Source organism: Schistocerca gregaria, chromosome 5 (assembly GCF_023897955.1).
Source record: "Schistocerca gregaria isolate iqSchGreg1 chromosome 5, iqSchGreg1.2, whole genome shotgun sequence".
NCBI lineage: Eukaryota > Metazoa > Arthropoda > Insecta > Orthoptera > Acrididae > Schistocerca > Schistocerca gregaria.
Window position 1 is genome coordinate 668,585,282 of NC_064924.1, and position 14,828 is coordinate 668,600,109.

The 14,828-nt window shown below is 41.7% G+C and overlaps 1 protein-coding gene across 1 annotated transcript in view; it reads right to left on the reverse strand.

Moving 5' to 3' along the window:
- Window positions 1-14,828, reverse strand: part of LOC126272088 (facilitated trehalose transporter Tret1-like) — a 241,368-nt gene that overhangs the window by 79,014 nt on the left and 147,526 nt on the right. Inside the window, exon 2 of the mRNA XM_049974651.1 lies at window positions 956-1,058. Within this exon, the coding sequence (XP_049830608.1) occupies window positions 956-1,057 (102 nt within the window). The 5' untranslated portion in view covers window position 1,058. The remainder of the gene's footprint in view (window positions 1-955; window positions 1,059-14,828) is intronic.

Genomic DNA, 14,828 nt, shown 5'->3' on the forward strand with positions numbered 1-14,828 from the left:
ATGATCTGGGGTGCTATTTCTTTTCATAGCAGGAACCCTTTAGTTGTCATATGCAGCAACCTTACAGCACATTAGTATGTTGACAACAATCTAAACCCTATTTTGTTGCTCTTCATGGCAAGTCATCCTGGGCTTACATTTCAGTAATATAATGACACCTGCACACAGCAAGAGTTTCTGCCACTTGTATCAAAGCTTGCCAAACCCTACATGCATGTTCACACATTGACGTGAGTAATGCATTGCCCATCACTCACCCAGTTATAGAAAGACATACAGTTTAACAAGCACAGCTAAACCAGGTCAGCTTACCATTCTTCACATTACATAATCATTGCCAGAGGCAAAAGAGGTGATTACTATAGTGATAGAAATCTTCTTAGATTTGACTGAGGCCTGAAAGATGGACCTTTAAACTTGTATTGTGGCACCAATCAAATAAATATTGAGCCACACACAGATTATGTATAAAACTGAAATGGTTTATCACCCTATTTCCAGGAATAAAAGTCTGGATGACAACAATGTGTCCTGATTGGCCAGCTGTTAACTTTTTTATTTTATAAAGATGGATATTCCAAGGGCTGGTACTGGTCCTGTAAGGGGAATTTCTCAGATACTTTTCAACCAGTCACACTTCACTGCGTAAAATGTTTTCATTTGTGTACGGGCATGATTTCAGTACCATACATTATTTGCTCTATATTACAAGGACTTGGATCTGTCTGTAAGTGGCCCACACATTGCTCCCACATCAGTGTTTAATTACCAGTGGGTGCCTTGTTTTAAACAAAAGACTGAATTTAAATTTTACTTCTGAGCAACTTCAATATTTAGACAAAGGTTTTCCACCGACTATAGTCAACAAGTTTATCTTTTATTTCACGCAAGAGAAATAAGTTTCAAATAATTTACGGTAAGTAGTATATATTTTTAATGTAGTGTTGCACATTACCTGTGGCAGTAACGGTTTCACATCCTTTATTTCTGTACTGTTGTTCTTTGCCTCTTGTACATTAAAAGACCCTTCTATTTTCGTTATATCCAAGGTTAGCATTCTGAAATAGAAAAATGTAGTCGTTAGCACATGTGTAAAATAATAGTAACATTAGTAGGGAGGAAGAACTGTATTGTCACCAAATGAATTCCTTTAAATTATCCTAATGCCTTTGATATGTATTTTTCTCTCTTTGTACTGTGGTGTTATTTATCGCTCAGTTACTAACTGTTCATGAGGATTGAAGCACTATGAAATAACGTAAGATTATGGAATTGTTAATCAGAAGTTTAGTTTTTGTGCATCTGAAACTGCAGAAGTGTCAGCATAGGTGTGGTCACAGTAATTAATTGTCAAACATTGATAATAATCAGAGTTTCGGGGACAACAAAACTAAGCGTCGTGCGGTAGAGGTCCACAGGACTACTGTTTAAGTATCAGTAACGGACCAAATGGCTGTTTATATAGAGCAGTTTGTTGTCTTTGATCAATTTAGATGATAAAAATAGCAAATTGCCTTACTATAATTTACTAAAAATTTCTTTGAATTTAGGGCCTTTGTGTGTAGCGAACGTAACTTAATCTGGTGTCAGTCTCTGTTGAAGTGGCAGTTCAGTTACCTACAGGAAACATCATCTTTCGCTAAAAATTGTTTCGTAACCTAATAATTAGCAAATTCTGGAAGGTTTATCTGTTACGTACAAATGTTTCTCACGGAAATTAGCTATGGAACCGATATCATAAGGCTTTCTTTTTTTAAAGAAAATAAAAAGAGCCGCAAAAGGTCACGTATTACTCCTGTGCTCCTGTAGGGTTCGCGAACACAAAATTAAGTGCGCAAGGAGACATTGATAAAACTTCATTTATCACTGGGGTGCAGGTAGGCCCATCAACTTTATTCTCTTAAATGGAGCTATGCTACTTTTTGCGCCATAATAGCAGATCTGTATGAGGCAAATATAATGATATAACATTTTGTCGATCTAACTTTTCCTTTCAGGGAGGGTCTGCGTGCTACCTTGAACGGGAGTCGGCATCTCAGGCGTGCCTGAGGGAAGCGTGTTGTGACCCTTGCTGTTCATGTTTTGTATTAATGACGTGGCAGACTCTATTAGTAGTAACCTCATACTTGTTGCAGACGATTCAGTTATCTATAATGAAATACTGTCCGAAAAAAGTGGGCATAGATTCCGCCCAATCTTGCTGTGAATTATAAGTGGCGCAGGGAAACTTCCTCTATGTGTTCAGAAATGTGACATTTTTCACTCCACATACGCAAAAATGTAGCATGCCCTGACTGTGAAATCAATGAATCTATCGACTCATCTAAATATCCATCTACATCTACATGATTACTCTGCATTTCACACTTCAGTGTCTGGCAGAGGGTTCATCGAACCATTTTCATACTACTTCTCTGCCATTCCGCTCTCGAACGGCGCGTGGGAAAACGGAACACCTAAAACTTCCCGTTCGAGATCTGATTTCTCTTATTTTATTATGATGATCATCCCCCCCCCCCCCCCCCTGTAGGTGGATGTCAACAACATATTTTCGCATTCAGAAGACAAAGTTGGTGATTGAAATTTCGTAAATAAATATCGCCGCAAAGAAAACCGCCTTTGTTTCAGTGACTGCCACCCCAAGTCGCGTAATCATATAAGTCTCACCCCTATTACACGATAACACGAAACTAGCTGCCCTTCCCTGCACTCCTTCGATGTCCTCCGCCAAACCTACCTGGTAAGGATCACAATATTCCAGCAGAGGGCGGACTAGTGTAATATAGGCTGTCTCTTTAGTGGGTTTGTCGCATCTTCTAAGTGTTCGGTCAACAAAGCGCAGTCTTTGTTTCGCCTTCCCCACAATATTATCTATGTGGTATTTCCAATTTAAGTTGCTCGTAATTGTAATTCCTAGGTATTTAGTCGAATTGACAGCCCTTAGACTTGTGCGAATTATCGTATACCAAAAGTTTATCGTATTTCTTTTAGCACCCATGTGGATGACCTCGCACTTTTCTTTGTTTAGTGTCAATTGCCACTTTTCGCGACATACAGAAATTCTCTCTAGATAATTTTGTAATTGGAATTGATCGTCTGATGATTTTACTAGACGGTAAATTACAGCATCATCTGCAAACAATCTAAGGGGGCTGCTCACATTATCACCTAGATCATTTCGCAAATCAGAACAGCAGAGGGCCTTGCGGAACGCCAGATATCACTTCTGTTCTACTCGATGATTTACCATCTATCACAACGAACTGTGACCTCTCTGAGAGGAAATCACGAATACAGTCACACAACCGAGACGATACTCCATATGCACACAAACTGATTAATAGTCGCTTGTGCGGAACGGTATCAAAAGCCTTCTGGAAATCTAGGAATATGGAATCGATCTTAGATCCCTTGTCGACAGCATTCATTACTTCATGGGAATAAAGAGGTAGCTGTGTTGCAAAATCAAATGGCTCTGAGTACTATGGGACTTAACATCTGAGGTCATCAGTCCCCTATAACTTAGAACTACTTAAACCTCACTAACTTAAGGACATCACACACACCCATGCCCGAGGCAGGATTCGAACCTGCGAGCGTAGCAGTGGCGCGGTTCCGGACTGAAGCACCTAGAACCGCTCGGTTACAGCGGCCGGCCAGCTGTGTTGCACAAGAACGATTTTCTGAATCCGTGTTGGTTATGTATCAATAAGTCATTTTCTTCAAGGTGATTCATAAAGTTCGAGTACACTATATGCTCCAAAGTCCTACTGCAAATTGAAGTCAGTGATATGGGTCTGTAATTCAATTAATCAATCCTATTTCCTTTCCTGAATATTGGTGTGACCTGTGCTACTTTCCAATTTTTACGAACAGGCCTTTCGTCAAGTGAGGGGTTGTATATGGTTGCTAAGAAAGGCGCTATTGTGTCTGCATACTCTGAGAGGAACCTGGTTGGTACACCATCTGCACCGGAAGACTTGCCTTTCTTAAGTGATTTGAGTTGTTTCGCAACACCTAAGATATCTACTTTTATGTCACTCATTCTAACAGCTGTTCTGGTTTCTAATCCTGGAATATTTACTTCGTCTTCTTTCGTGAAGGAATTACGGAAAACTGTATTTAGTAACTCCGCCTTAGTGACACCATCATTGGTAACATGAGTAATAATTTGTAGGCATATGAAATGAAATGATCACAAAGGCTGAAACGTAGGTGGAGGAGGTGACACTTCATTTCATTGGTAGGATGCTGGGAAAATGCAATCAGTTCAGCAAGAATGTTGCTTGCAAAGCAACCCATTTTAGAGTAGTGCTCAAGTGTGTGGAAGTCATGGCGAATGAGACCAACAGGGGATACTGAACAAATACAAAGACGCGAAGCACGAATGTTCACGGGTTTGTGTGACCCACTGAGATGCAGAGTAACCTGAAGTGGCACACTTCCAAGATAGACGCCAGGTATTCTGTGAAAGCCAACTTTTTAATTTTCAAGAAACAATACTAATTCAGGAATCTAAGAATATATTACTATCTCTAAGTATCGCTGCCGTAAGCGCCGCGAAGGAAATATTAGACTAACTGCAGCGCCCACAGACATTGATGCAGTCATTCTTCGCACTCCACATGCAAATCGAGCAGGAAGGCCTCTTGATAAGTGGTACAATGGGAAGTACCCTAAGCCATACACTTTACAGTGAATTATACATACGGGTTGTTCAAAAAGTCTCTCCGCAGTGCCGTCTGATTGTTAGCCGCGCTTGCCGTACGATTGTTCGCCTGCCTGGTTACTTCCCTTCAAGTGGACTCTCCCAACTTTCCACTGTTTTGTTCATCTCAGCCAGCATCAGTAGCATCGTTGGTGTGTGTCGTTGCGTGTTGACCTGAACGTTTGGTAAGTTTAGTATCTTTGTTATTTTGTTTCGTTTTTGTCACTGTTAAAATGCTAACCATTGAAGATCGTGGGCTTTTAGTTGATCAAGTATATAAAGCTGGTGGTAAATACACAGTTTCAGTTCGTCAAACATTTAATACAGTTTTCCCAGAGACAACACTCCCACATTGCCCGAGATTTGACTAACAAATTTCGAAGTACGGGTTCAGTGACAGATGCACCGAGAAGCGGTCGTCCTAGCGTTTTGTCTGAGGATAAACTACTCGATATTTCCGATAAAATGCCCATGAGTCCCGAAAAGTCAGTAAGAAAACTCGCCCAGGAAATCTATGTTAGTGTCGGAACGGCCCACTCAGCTGTAAGGAAAAAATCAGAACTTTTCCCATACAAAGAGACAGTCGTGCAAGAACTGAAAAATACTGGTCATGGCAAGAGACTGCATTATTGTCAATGATTCAAAAATTTCGTTCAACAAAATGGAAGGCATATTCTTAATGAAACGTATTTCACTGATGAGGCTTGGTTTCATTTATCTGGGTACATGAAAAAATGGTTCAAATGGCTCTGACCACTATGGGACTTAACATCTGACGTCATTGGTCCCCTACAACGTAGAACTACTTAAACCTAATTAAACCGAAGGACATCACACACATCCATGCCCGAGGCAGGATTCGAACCTGCGACCGTTGCGGTCGCGCGGTTCCAGACTGAAGCGCCTAGAACCACTCGGCCACAACTGCCGGAGTGGTACATGAACTCGCGAAATTTTCGTATGTGGAGTACTGGAAATCCATTTTGTATTCATGAGCAACCATTTCATTCTGTGAAAACAGGAGTTTGGATTGCAATTTCGAGACGCCAGATTGTGGGTCCCACATTTTTCAACGAAACAATAAAGGAACAACGATACTGCTGTATATTCTGTGCCCATTCATAGGAGAACTGTTATTTTCAACAAGATGGTGCAACCTCGCGTTTCAGTGTTACTGCTTGCTGATGTTTTTGGTGATAGAATCATACGGCACTGCGGAGAGACTTTTTGATCACCTCTCGTACATGTGTGCTATGAATATATTCAGTGCTTGATTTGTATAAAAAGAGGTTCTGGTACTGTGATGTTCCAGGGGGTATTTTTAAAATTTAGATATCTCGAAGCGTTATTTTAACGCTTTTCTGAGCAATTTAAAAGTGTGAATACGTTTGATTTACATTAGCTTCAACCGCAGCAAAAGTTCTATCGTACAACATCTCAGAATCTGCCGTTCAGTTCTTTTGTCAGAGGCACCGGTACGGCGTACCGATGTGTCCCGTCATAAATCAAGCACTGAACAAACAAACGCTGTCTAAAGAGGCCTTGAAGGCCGAACTTTACCGACCGGCCACAGTGTGATCCTCAACCCTTAGGCGCCACCGGATGTGGATATGGAGGTGCATGTGGTGAGCACACCGCTCTCCCGGCCGTTGTGAGTTTTCGTGAGCGGTGCCGTTACTCCTCAGTCAGGCAGCTCCTCAACTGGCCTCACAAGGGCCGAGTGCAGCCCATCTGCCGACAGCACCCGGCAGACCTGGACGGCCACCCACCGAAGTTCTAGCCTGGCCTGACAGCGCTTAACTTCGGTCATCTGCGGCAGGCACTCAGAACACCTATAATTCTCGCTATGGCGCGAATTTCACTCACACCGGATTTCGAAGTGTGGTTTGTATCCGCCAATTTGATGATGCCAAGAGACAGGTTGAAATGCAAAATTCAGTACTTCCAGAAATACTGAAAAATCTCATCTGAAAGGCAGTCGGAAAGATATCACTAAAATCTCACCAAAAAATGATTTTTTCTAAGGGTTGATTTGAGCGGAATCTGTGAATACTCTTTAGTCTCGGCTACAGTGGAGAAGACAAAATACACGAATATAATAAAAATGGATGTGTGTGTGTGTGTGTGTGTGTGTATGTTCCACATCTCCTCCTAAACCACTAGAGCGATTTCAACAAAACTTGGTACACATGTCCCTTACTGTCAGGCAACAATCACCAGGGGTTAAGAACCACATATGTACTCCGCTAATCACCAAGCGGTGTGTGGCGGAGGGCACAATTCGCGCCAAAGTCATATTCCCGCCCCTCTGTTCTACCCGCCGATCGAGCGAGGGAAAAACGACTGTCTGAACGCCTCAGTACGAGCTCTTATTTCCCTTCTCTTTGAATAATGATCATTACGCGATTTGAAAGTTGGTGGTAATAATATATACTCTACATCCTCGGTGAAGACTGGATTTCTGAATTTAGGGAGCAGCCCCTTCTGTTTAGCGCGTCGTCTATCTGGAAGTGTGCCCCACTTCAAACTTCCTATGAGATTTGTAACGCTCTCGCGATGGCTAAATATACCAGTCACGAATCTTGCCAATATTCTTTGGACCTTCTAAATCTCTTGAATCAGACCCAACCGGCGACGTTTATAAGTATCACGTCTGTGCTACTAAACATATTCGCAATTCACATATGTCGCTAAACCCAAGTACATCGTGGTACCATACATAGTTCAAGAGATAATGATGTCATAAAAACTGAGATGCATGAAAAACTGGCGCATTGCGCATGACGTTTAATTTTTTTCTTATTTTATACTAACTCTAGTCTCAACACATTTTGCAGACAGTATCCATTTATGCCGTTGAATTCATCTACAAAATTATATCATTGTATGACTCACGGGTTAAGAGATATGACGTCATAAACCCAGAGATGCATAAAAAATTGCCGCATCATGCTTGACATTTAAATTTATTACTTCTTTGTTACTGGCTCTATTCGCAACATATCACAGACAGTGTCCACGTATGCCGCTGAATATACCTACAAAAGTACGAGACATAGTTCAAGAGATATGACATCATAAACACTGAGAAGCGTAAAGTTTTTTTAGTGCATTTAATCTTTCCTACAAATACACTCGAGTCAAATTAATGAAATACTTGCATCTGCCAACGCTTTTGACAGTCTTCAACCGAAAATAGCAAGAGCTGCTATCAAACGCGTTGTCACAGTGGCGTTTACGAAATCGTATTGTACGCGAAACAGCTGTGTCCAGCGAAGAGTATACTGTACCTAACATCTGTACATATTTCTTTGAACGACTGTTCCATAATTTAAAAGCCGTTTTCAGAAAACACGGAAATGAAATTTTTTCGATGCTTCTCTGCAAACATAGATTTTTGTTTTGTTTTCATTGGTAATAGAAAATTGGCAAAATGAATATTCAGACAGTGCCGTGTTTGTCACCTAATTATGCTAATAAAGGAAATTAGAGCCACAAATATACAAAGTACCACCAGCCACATATTCTGCTGTGATTCGCTGCGTACGGAACTGGGGGCGACGAGTATGACGAGTAGTGTGTGGCTATGCCGTGACATCTGAAGAACAGATGCTGATCTCACAAGAATACCGGTAACCGATACGTCCGTGGTAACCCAAAGGAAGAATATAGCTCTTAAGGCTCCAATATAATCTCGTTAAACGTAAGAGTGTCGTAAAACGTGTGCGAGGTCTTAAAACGGAGGCATTGGAAGCAAAGTGCTGAAGAAACGCCCACTGCGATAAGCTTTATGGACAGATTGTCTTAGCCGACTTCTTTGCAGTGCTTCGTGGAAGCCATTCGCAGCAAAGCCCGGAGGCAAGGCCGGTAGTTTACAGTACCAGCAGTTCAGATGCTGCTGACAATGAGTGCCGCAAATGGTTCGCTTCGATACGCGATGTTCGCTGGGCGCTAGCCTGCAGACGGGACAACGGTGTCCGCCGCGTCAACAGGCTTCACTTAAAGAGGTCGCTGACGGCCGACTGGCTGGTGTCGAGGGCCCGTCAGAGGAACGGAATGCGGGGGAGCCGAGCGCCAGGCACACTATAGAGTGGCCCGCATCTCCGCCAAGGTTGCTCGTCCCTGTGCGCTGCGTGTGTTACCGCCTCGTGCGTTTACCGAGAACTGGTCATAACAGTGCCGGTTTCCTTCAACCTCATCCCTCCACCTCGCCCACATTGTCAGCGAGGAGTAACAGCAAGATGCGGCAGTACTTTCAGGAGACATTGCTCAACGAACAGAAGAAACTGGGTCCGAAATACCTTCCTTTCCATTATAGAACTCGTTTCCTACAACAGAACCTATCACCATGGTGACATGCAACATCCAAAATGCACTCATTTAGCTTTGACACATGCACCAACTCATCATAATACTGAATTTTACATATTATGATGTACCTCTGGAGTTATTTATTTTATTTTATTTATCAGAAGGAAGCAGCACTGGACGAGTTGTTAGACAAGGTTGTTGCCTTTCCCCACTGTTGTTTAACGTATACCTTGAAGAGATTATTGCGAAAAGCTTAGATGGGAAAAGATGAATATGTATTGGTGGAAAGAGAATATAATGTATAAGATTTGCTGATACCATGGTATTAGTGGCAGAAAGTGAGCGGACAGTGAATTACATGCTCAAAGTTCTGAATGAAGCTTGTGTGGAATATGGGATGCAAATAAACACAGCAAAAACAAAGAGTATGGTCATCAGTACAAGACTCAGACTGTCCAATATTAAAATAGGACAATCTACCATTAGACAAGTAAGTGCGTTTAAATATCTTGGAAGCACAGTAACTGAAGACTTGAGATGGCACCAGGAGGTGAAAACTCTAATTCCCATAGCGAAGGAGGCATTCAACAGAAAGAGGAGACTCTTATGTGGCAAATTAGATAAATGACTAAGGAAAAGGCTTGGCAAATGTTTTATCTGGAGTGTGGCACTATATGGGGCAGAAACATGGACGCTGAGACGTGAGGATGAAAAAAGGTTAGAAGTATTTGAGATGTGGATGTGGAGGAGAATGGAGAGAATAAGCTGGATGGAAAGAATGAGCAATGAAAGAGTATTGGAAAGGGTTGGTGAGAGAAGATGTCTGCTGAATGTTGTAAGAGAAAGGTGAAAGAACTGGTTGGGACATTCATTGAGAAGCGAGTGCTTGCTAGTAGATGCTTTGGAAGGATTGGTTTGTGGGAGAAGACTGAGAGGAAGAAGGAGATACAAGATGATAGACGACATAAAGGGAAGAGGAAATTATCCAGACCTGAAGAGGATGGCAGAAGACCGGACAGCCTGGAGAACTACCATGTGAAAACCTGCCTTCAGCCAGAACACTGATAATGATGATGATGATGATGATATAGTGTTGTCCAATTTCTTGATGATAACAGTGAACCGTTACAAACAAAATTAAATTTACTTGAATGTTTATGGTAATCTATTCATTTTTCTTTCTTTTCTTCATTCTGAATATTAACTTCTGAGTGAGGTGGAAAACTCCTATGTAAGCCGTTGACAAGAAATTTCACAATTTTTTCTTATGTTTATTTGTTTCTACTTAGAACTATTACAATAGCATATACTACAATCATAACAAACAACACGGATATATTCATCAATGAAAAGACCCTATTGTTCTGCCACCGTTCTGATTTTTCTACAGCGGCTACAACTAGAAATGTATGAACTAACACTATCACTAAAACTTCAGCTTACGTACTATATGGGTCACTGACCGTTTGAGAAGAGTTGGGAAGCATACTTTCATTGATATGGATGCCAGGGAAATCTTCCTAGCCATCATCACAGAAAAGTAGGCCTGCATGTTTCGTCGCACTGAAGTGAGTCGCATGTCAACAAAGGCAATACGCGAGTCGCACGTCAATTACAAAACTCCTAAAAGGAATCAAAAGCCCACTAAGCATAACATGTGGATTAAAAGTGTACCAAAGAAAGGGAAAGGTATAGAGAAGCATCAGCAATGGGATTAGGAACAAACAAACATCAAAAATGCGAACCGGGTGGTACATCCACATCTATGTACACATATTAACAAAAGTTTTGCGCGCTCCTTTATTCCGACATTCATGCACAGAAAACAAAAACTGACGCCGAGGCATTGTGTCTAGATCACCAAATCAAAAAACAAAGATCTGTGTAGCAACAAAATCGTCTTTTTCCATGTGGAGGTTTTCCACAGCACTCCTGAGCAACGTCAGTAATTGCTCGGATGCAGGTCAGAATTCGTTATGGCGTATCAACGGTGAGATCATCAAGTCAGCTCTGGTCCAAAAATATCGTGTGGCACCATGGCCTAGTGCAGAGCTTTCAATTTCCCTAGACGGTCACCCATCCAAGGACTAGCCGGGCCCAAAGTTACTTACCTGCGGTGATTATTATTATTTTTTTATATATTCAAAAAGCCTTCGCGGATCCCGAAGGGAAGTGGGGGGGGGGGCGGAAATTGGGCAAGGGTCGCAGCCCGAGGTCTGGCCGCCGTGCCTTATTTCCTCCGTCAGGAACCAACGAAAGCACAAGGAACGAGCAATAGTAGAGGTACAAAACACATCAATGTGACAAGCGGGTTACTATAAAAAAAAAACCTACACCAACACGCACAGCAGGAAACTGGCATCGCAAGGAGGAGGCAGCGTCAGTTCACACACTCGGTGGGACAATCAAGAAGAACACTCCACTGATCAGAGAATAATAGGTACTAAGAGTGGCAAATGCGTGGATCAACTGCTCACTGCAGTAACACATCAACTCCGGGGTGGGTTAAGAAAAAACACTATAAAGGGAAGTAGAGAAAAATTGTCTGTATTTGGGATTCCGGACAACTGCATAACGTCGCTCATTAAGAAAGTGTCAAAAATTAAGGACATTTTTTTCGCCGCCAGCAAACAAATATAGTGAACGCGAGTCCACAAATCCACTCCACGGCATATGTGATAAAGCCATAATGGAACAGAAAGTATAACAGGTTTTTGTAGGTAAGGAAATGTAGAATGTCAATTTCCTCATTTTTAATGACAAATTTAGAGAAGACTGTAAATGTTCCCTATGTAAATGCATCACTTGACAAATAGGACGATGGCAGTCTCAACTGTTGAAATCGGTCGACAGGAATAAGTAACACTAAATGCGATATTGGCTTTATTAAAAGTTTCTTCAAAGCAGATACAGCTCGCTCCTTCCAGTCTCTAATTATGAGAAATTTCAACCACTCTTAATTATTGTACGAGGTCGGGTTCACAGATCGTAGGTTTGTTTCTGGTCAGTTCGGTTAGTACGAGAGTGTTCTGATGGAAACGTCACTTGAAATTAAACAGGGTCGGGGGGGGAGGGGGGGGGGGAGAGATAGTCGTTGGTCGCTGCTTTCGCGAAACAACATTGAGAAAGTTTAAGAACTCAGTATTTGGTCAGACAGCAGAACGTTTCTGCTGCCTCGAGTGGACATCTAACGTAACGACAAGATAAGAGAGAGATTAGGACCCACATAGAGGAACGAAAGCTATCATTTTCATTCGCAAAATTTTCGGATGTTACAGGGAAGAAAATGACTAGCAACGATTCATAGTACCTCAGCCACATATATGTTTCTGGAAGCGGTACCACCTGCAACGAGTCTACCTTAGACTGCAAAGGGCTTAATTTCTTCTGGGGTTATTTGATATCCCATAAAATCCACTGCTTCTTGGCGAAGGACACATTTGTCCATGTTCAGTAAGTCTTCCAAATTCGTCTGAAAATGGTTTGCACCACGTCAGCTAGTACAAGTGAAGTTTGCGAGTTCAATGCGCCCACGTTGATGACTAATTGCAAGGTATCGTCTGCGATTCCACAGGCTTCGAAAGGCAGTTGGAGAAGTCAGAACCAAAGCTCTGGCTTCTGCAGCCTACACGGCGGCGCAACCGGTTTACAATGCGACGCGGAAGACGCGATGCAGCCCGTTGGCAGAATGTCCGTGACTTGCTCGAACGTTAACCTTAGTTGTGGAAGAGCCTGACGTTCTTCCCCCGCCTCTAATATGCGTTCCGGGAGTATAGAGACCGCCTATACTGCCCGCCCCGTTAGGTGAAATGACTGCTCTCTTAATTGACGTACCTTCTGCAATAGTTGGGGTTGCCACTTGTGGCTACTATACTCCACAATCGATTAAAAGATTCCATAACTGTAGTTCCGTTATTTTTATTACTTCCAAAATCTCGATAACTCCGAAAAACGAACACACATTAAAACTTCAAGGAATTTACATAAAATTACTAGGTTACAAAACGACAGTAAAGATTCTCTTTTTCGTCTGTCGTATAGGTCCAGAGTTATTCTACTGCACTACTTGCTCTCCTATTTAAGACGCCACAGATTGTTTCATCACTATAATTTGAGTCACGAATGACGGCGGTCGTGTTTAGACTTGCTCTGCGCACTTCCGACACTCATTCTCCGAAAGCCAATGAGCGTTCAATATTACTGTGAGCGATTTGCTGTTAATTCCGTAGCTAATGCGAGCATTAAACGTGATTGTAGCGAGCAGTTTAGTGATTTCTATTCTATTTGTTGGAAATTGTGGTGGTAAGTGATAAATTCTGCAGAAGCAAGCGAGACATAAATTTGCAGCATATAGGCTTTCTACAAGCGGAAAGCACGGGCAAGCGCGTACCGCAGTTGTCGTTTGGGATCGTCAACAATACAATCCCCATTTGTGGCTCGACTTGCGCCAACTACCATCGTTCGTGGATCGGACTGTGGTATTACTAAATGATAGGTTTGGTTCAGTTCATTAAGGGGCTCCGGAAAGGATCAAAATCAAGAAAGGTACAATTTTTACTTTTTTGCATTTTAAAAATCTACAGACATTCCCTTTCAATTGATATACAATTTATTCAGTTCAGAAGACTACAACTATTTTTAAAATATGTTCTGCATGGGCGTGACCCACTATGCGCTGTTAAACTGCTGTCAAATATTGTACTCATGAATCTATATGTTCATCTTATACATTTTAGCGATGTGAGAGAAAGTAAGTGTTACAAAATAAATGTTGGGGCTAACCTGTGATAGTGCGATATATATCGCTCCCTCGATTGACGTGTGTTTTATGTTTATTTACTCTTATGTAATCATAAAAATGTTCGTAGTGAATTCTGTTCATTGAAGTCTCTGTTTTACTGGAGGATAATCGTGGGTAAACGTAAAGCGACTAGAAATCCACTGAAGGCTTTTAAGAAAAGGAGAAATGTCGGGTAGCCAAAGGTAGGTGTTATTACAGTAAACAATAAAGACGATAACCAAGCGTGTGAAACTAACTTCGCTGGTACACCTGCCATTGTAATGAAAGTGAGAAAGAAATTACTTCGCAGAGGAAACTTGGTTCAGTTAGTGAAAAGTATAAATAACTTATGGGCGAATCGGATATGAATGAAATAATTGATATATCAGTTCTCAACGGAGTGTTTGCAAACTGTGTAAGATTTATTCAGTGTAGTGAAGTCCATCTGGAACTCTCTATAAAAAACCATGTATGACTTGCCAGTGAAAGTTTTCCGCTTTCTCTGAAGTGCGGTAAGTGTTCATACATGACGACCTTTTGCAACAGAGTTGCAGTCACTTCAAATGAAGAAAATGGTAGCAAAATGTATGAACCCAACATTAGATTTATTTATTCCCTGCGTACATTTGGTAAGGTGGTTCTTCAGGTAAAGTTTTCTGTGGCATGATGAATCTTCGAAATCCGCCAACCAAATTTACTAACTACACTGAAGCGCCAAACAAACTGACAGAGGCGTGCGTATTCAAAAACAGAGATATGCACCATAAACAGGCAGCGCCTATATAAGACAACAAGTGTCTGGCGCAATTAATAGATCGATTACTGCTGCTACAATGCCAGGTTATCGAGATTAAAGTGAGTTTGAACGTAGATTATTTCATGAGTGTACCGCAAATATTAGGACTCCGGTAAAACATCAAATCTCCGACATCGCTGCGGCCTGTTAAAGATCCTGCAAGGACGGAACCAACGACGATTGATGAGAATCGTCCAACGTGACAGAAGTGCAACCTTTCCAAAAAATTGCTG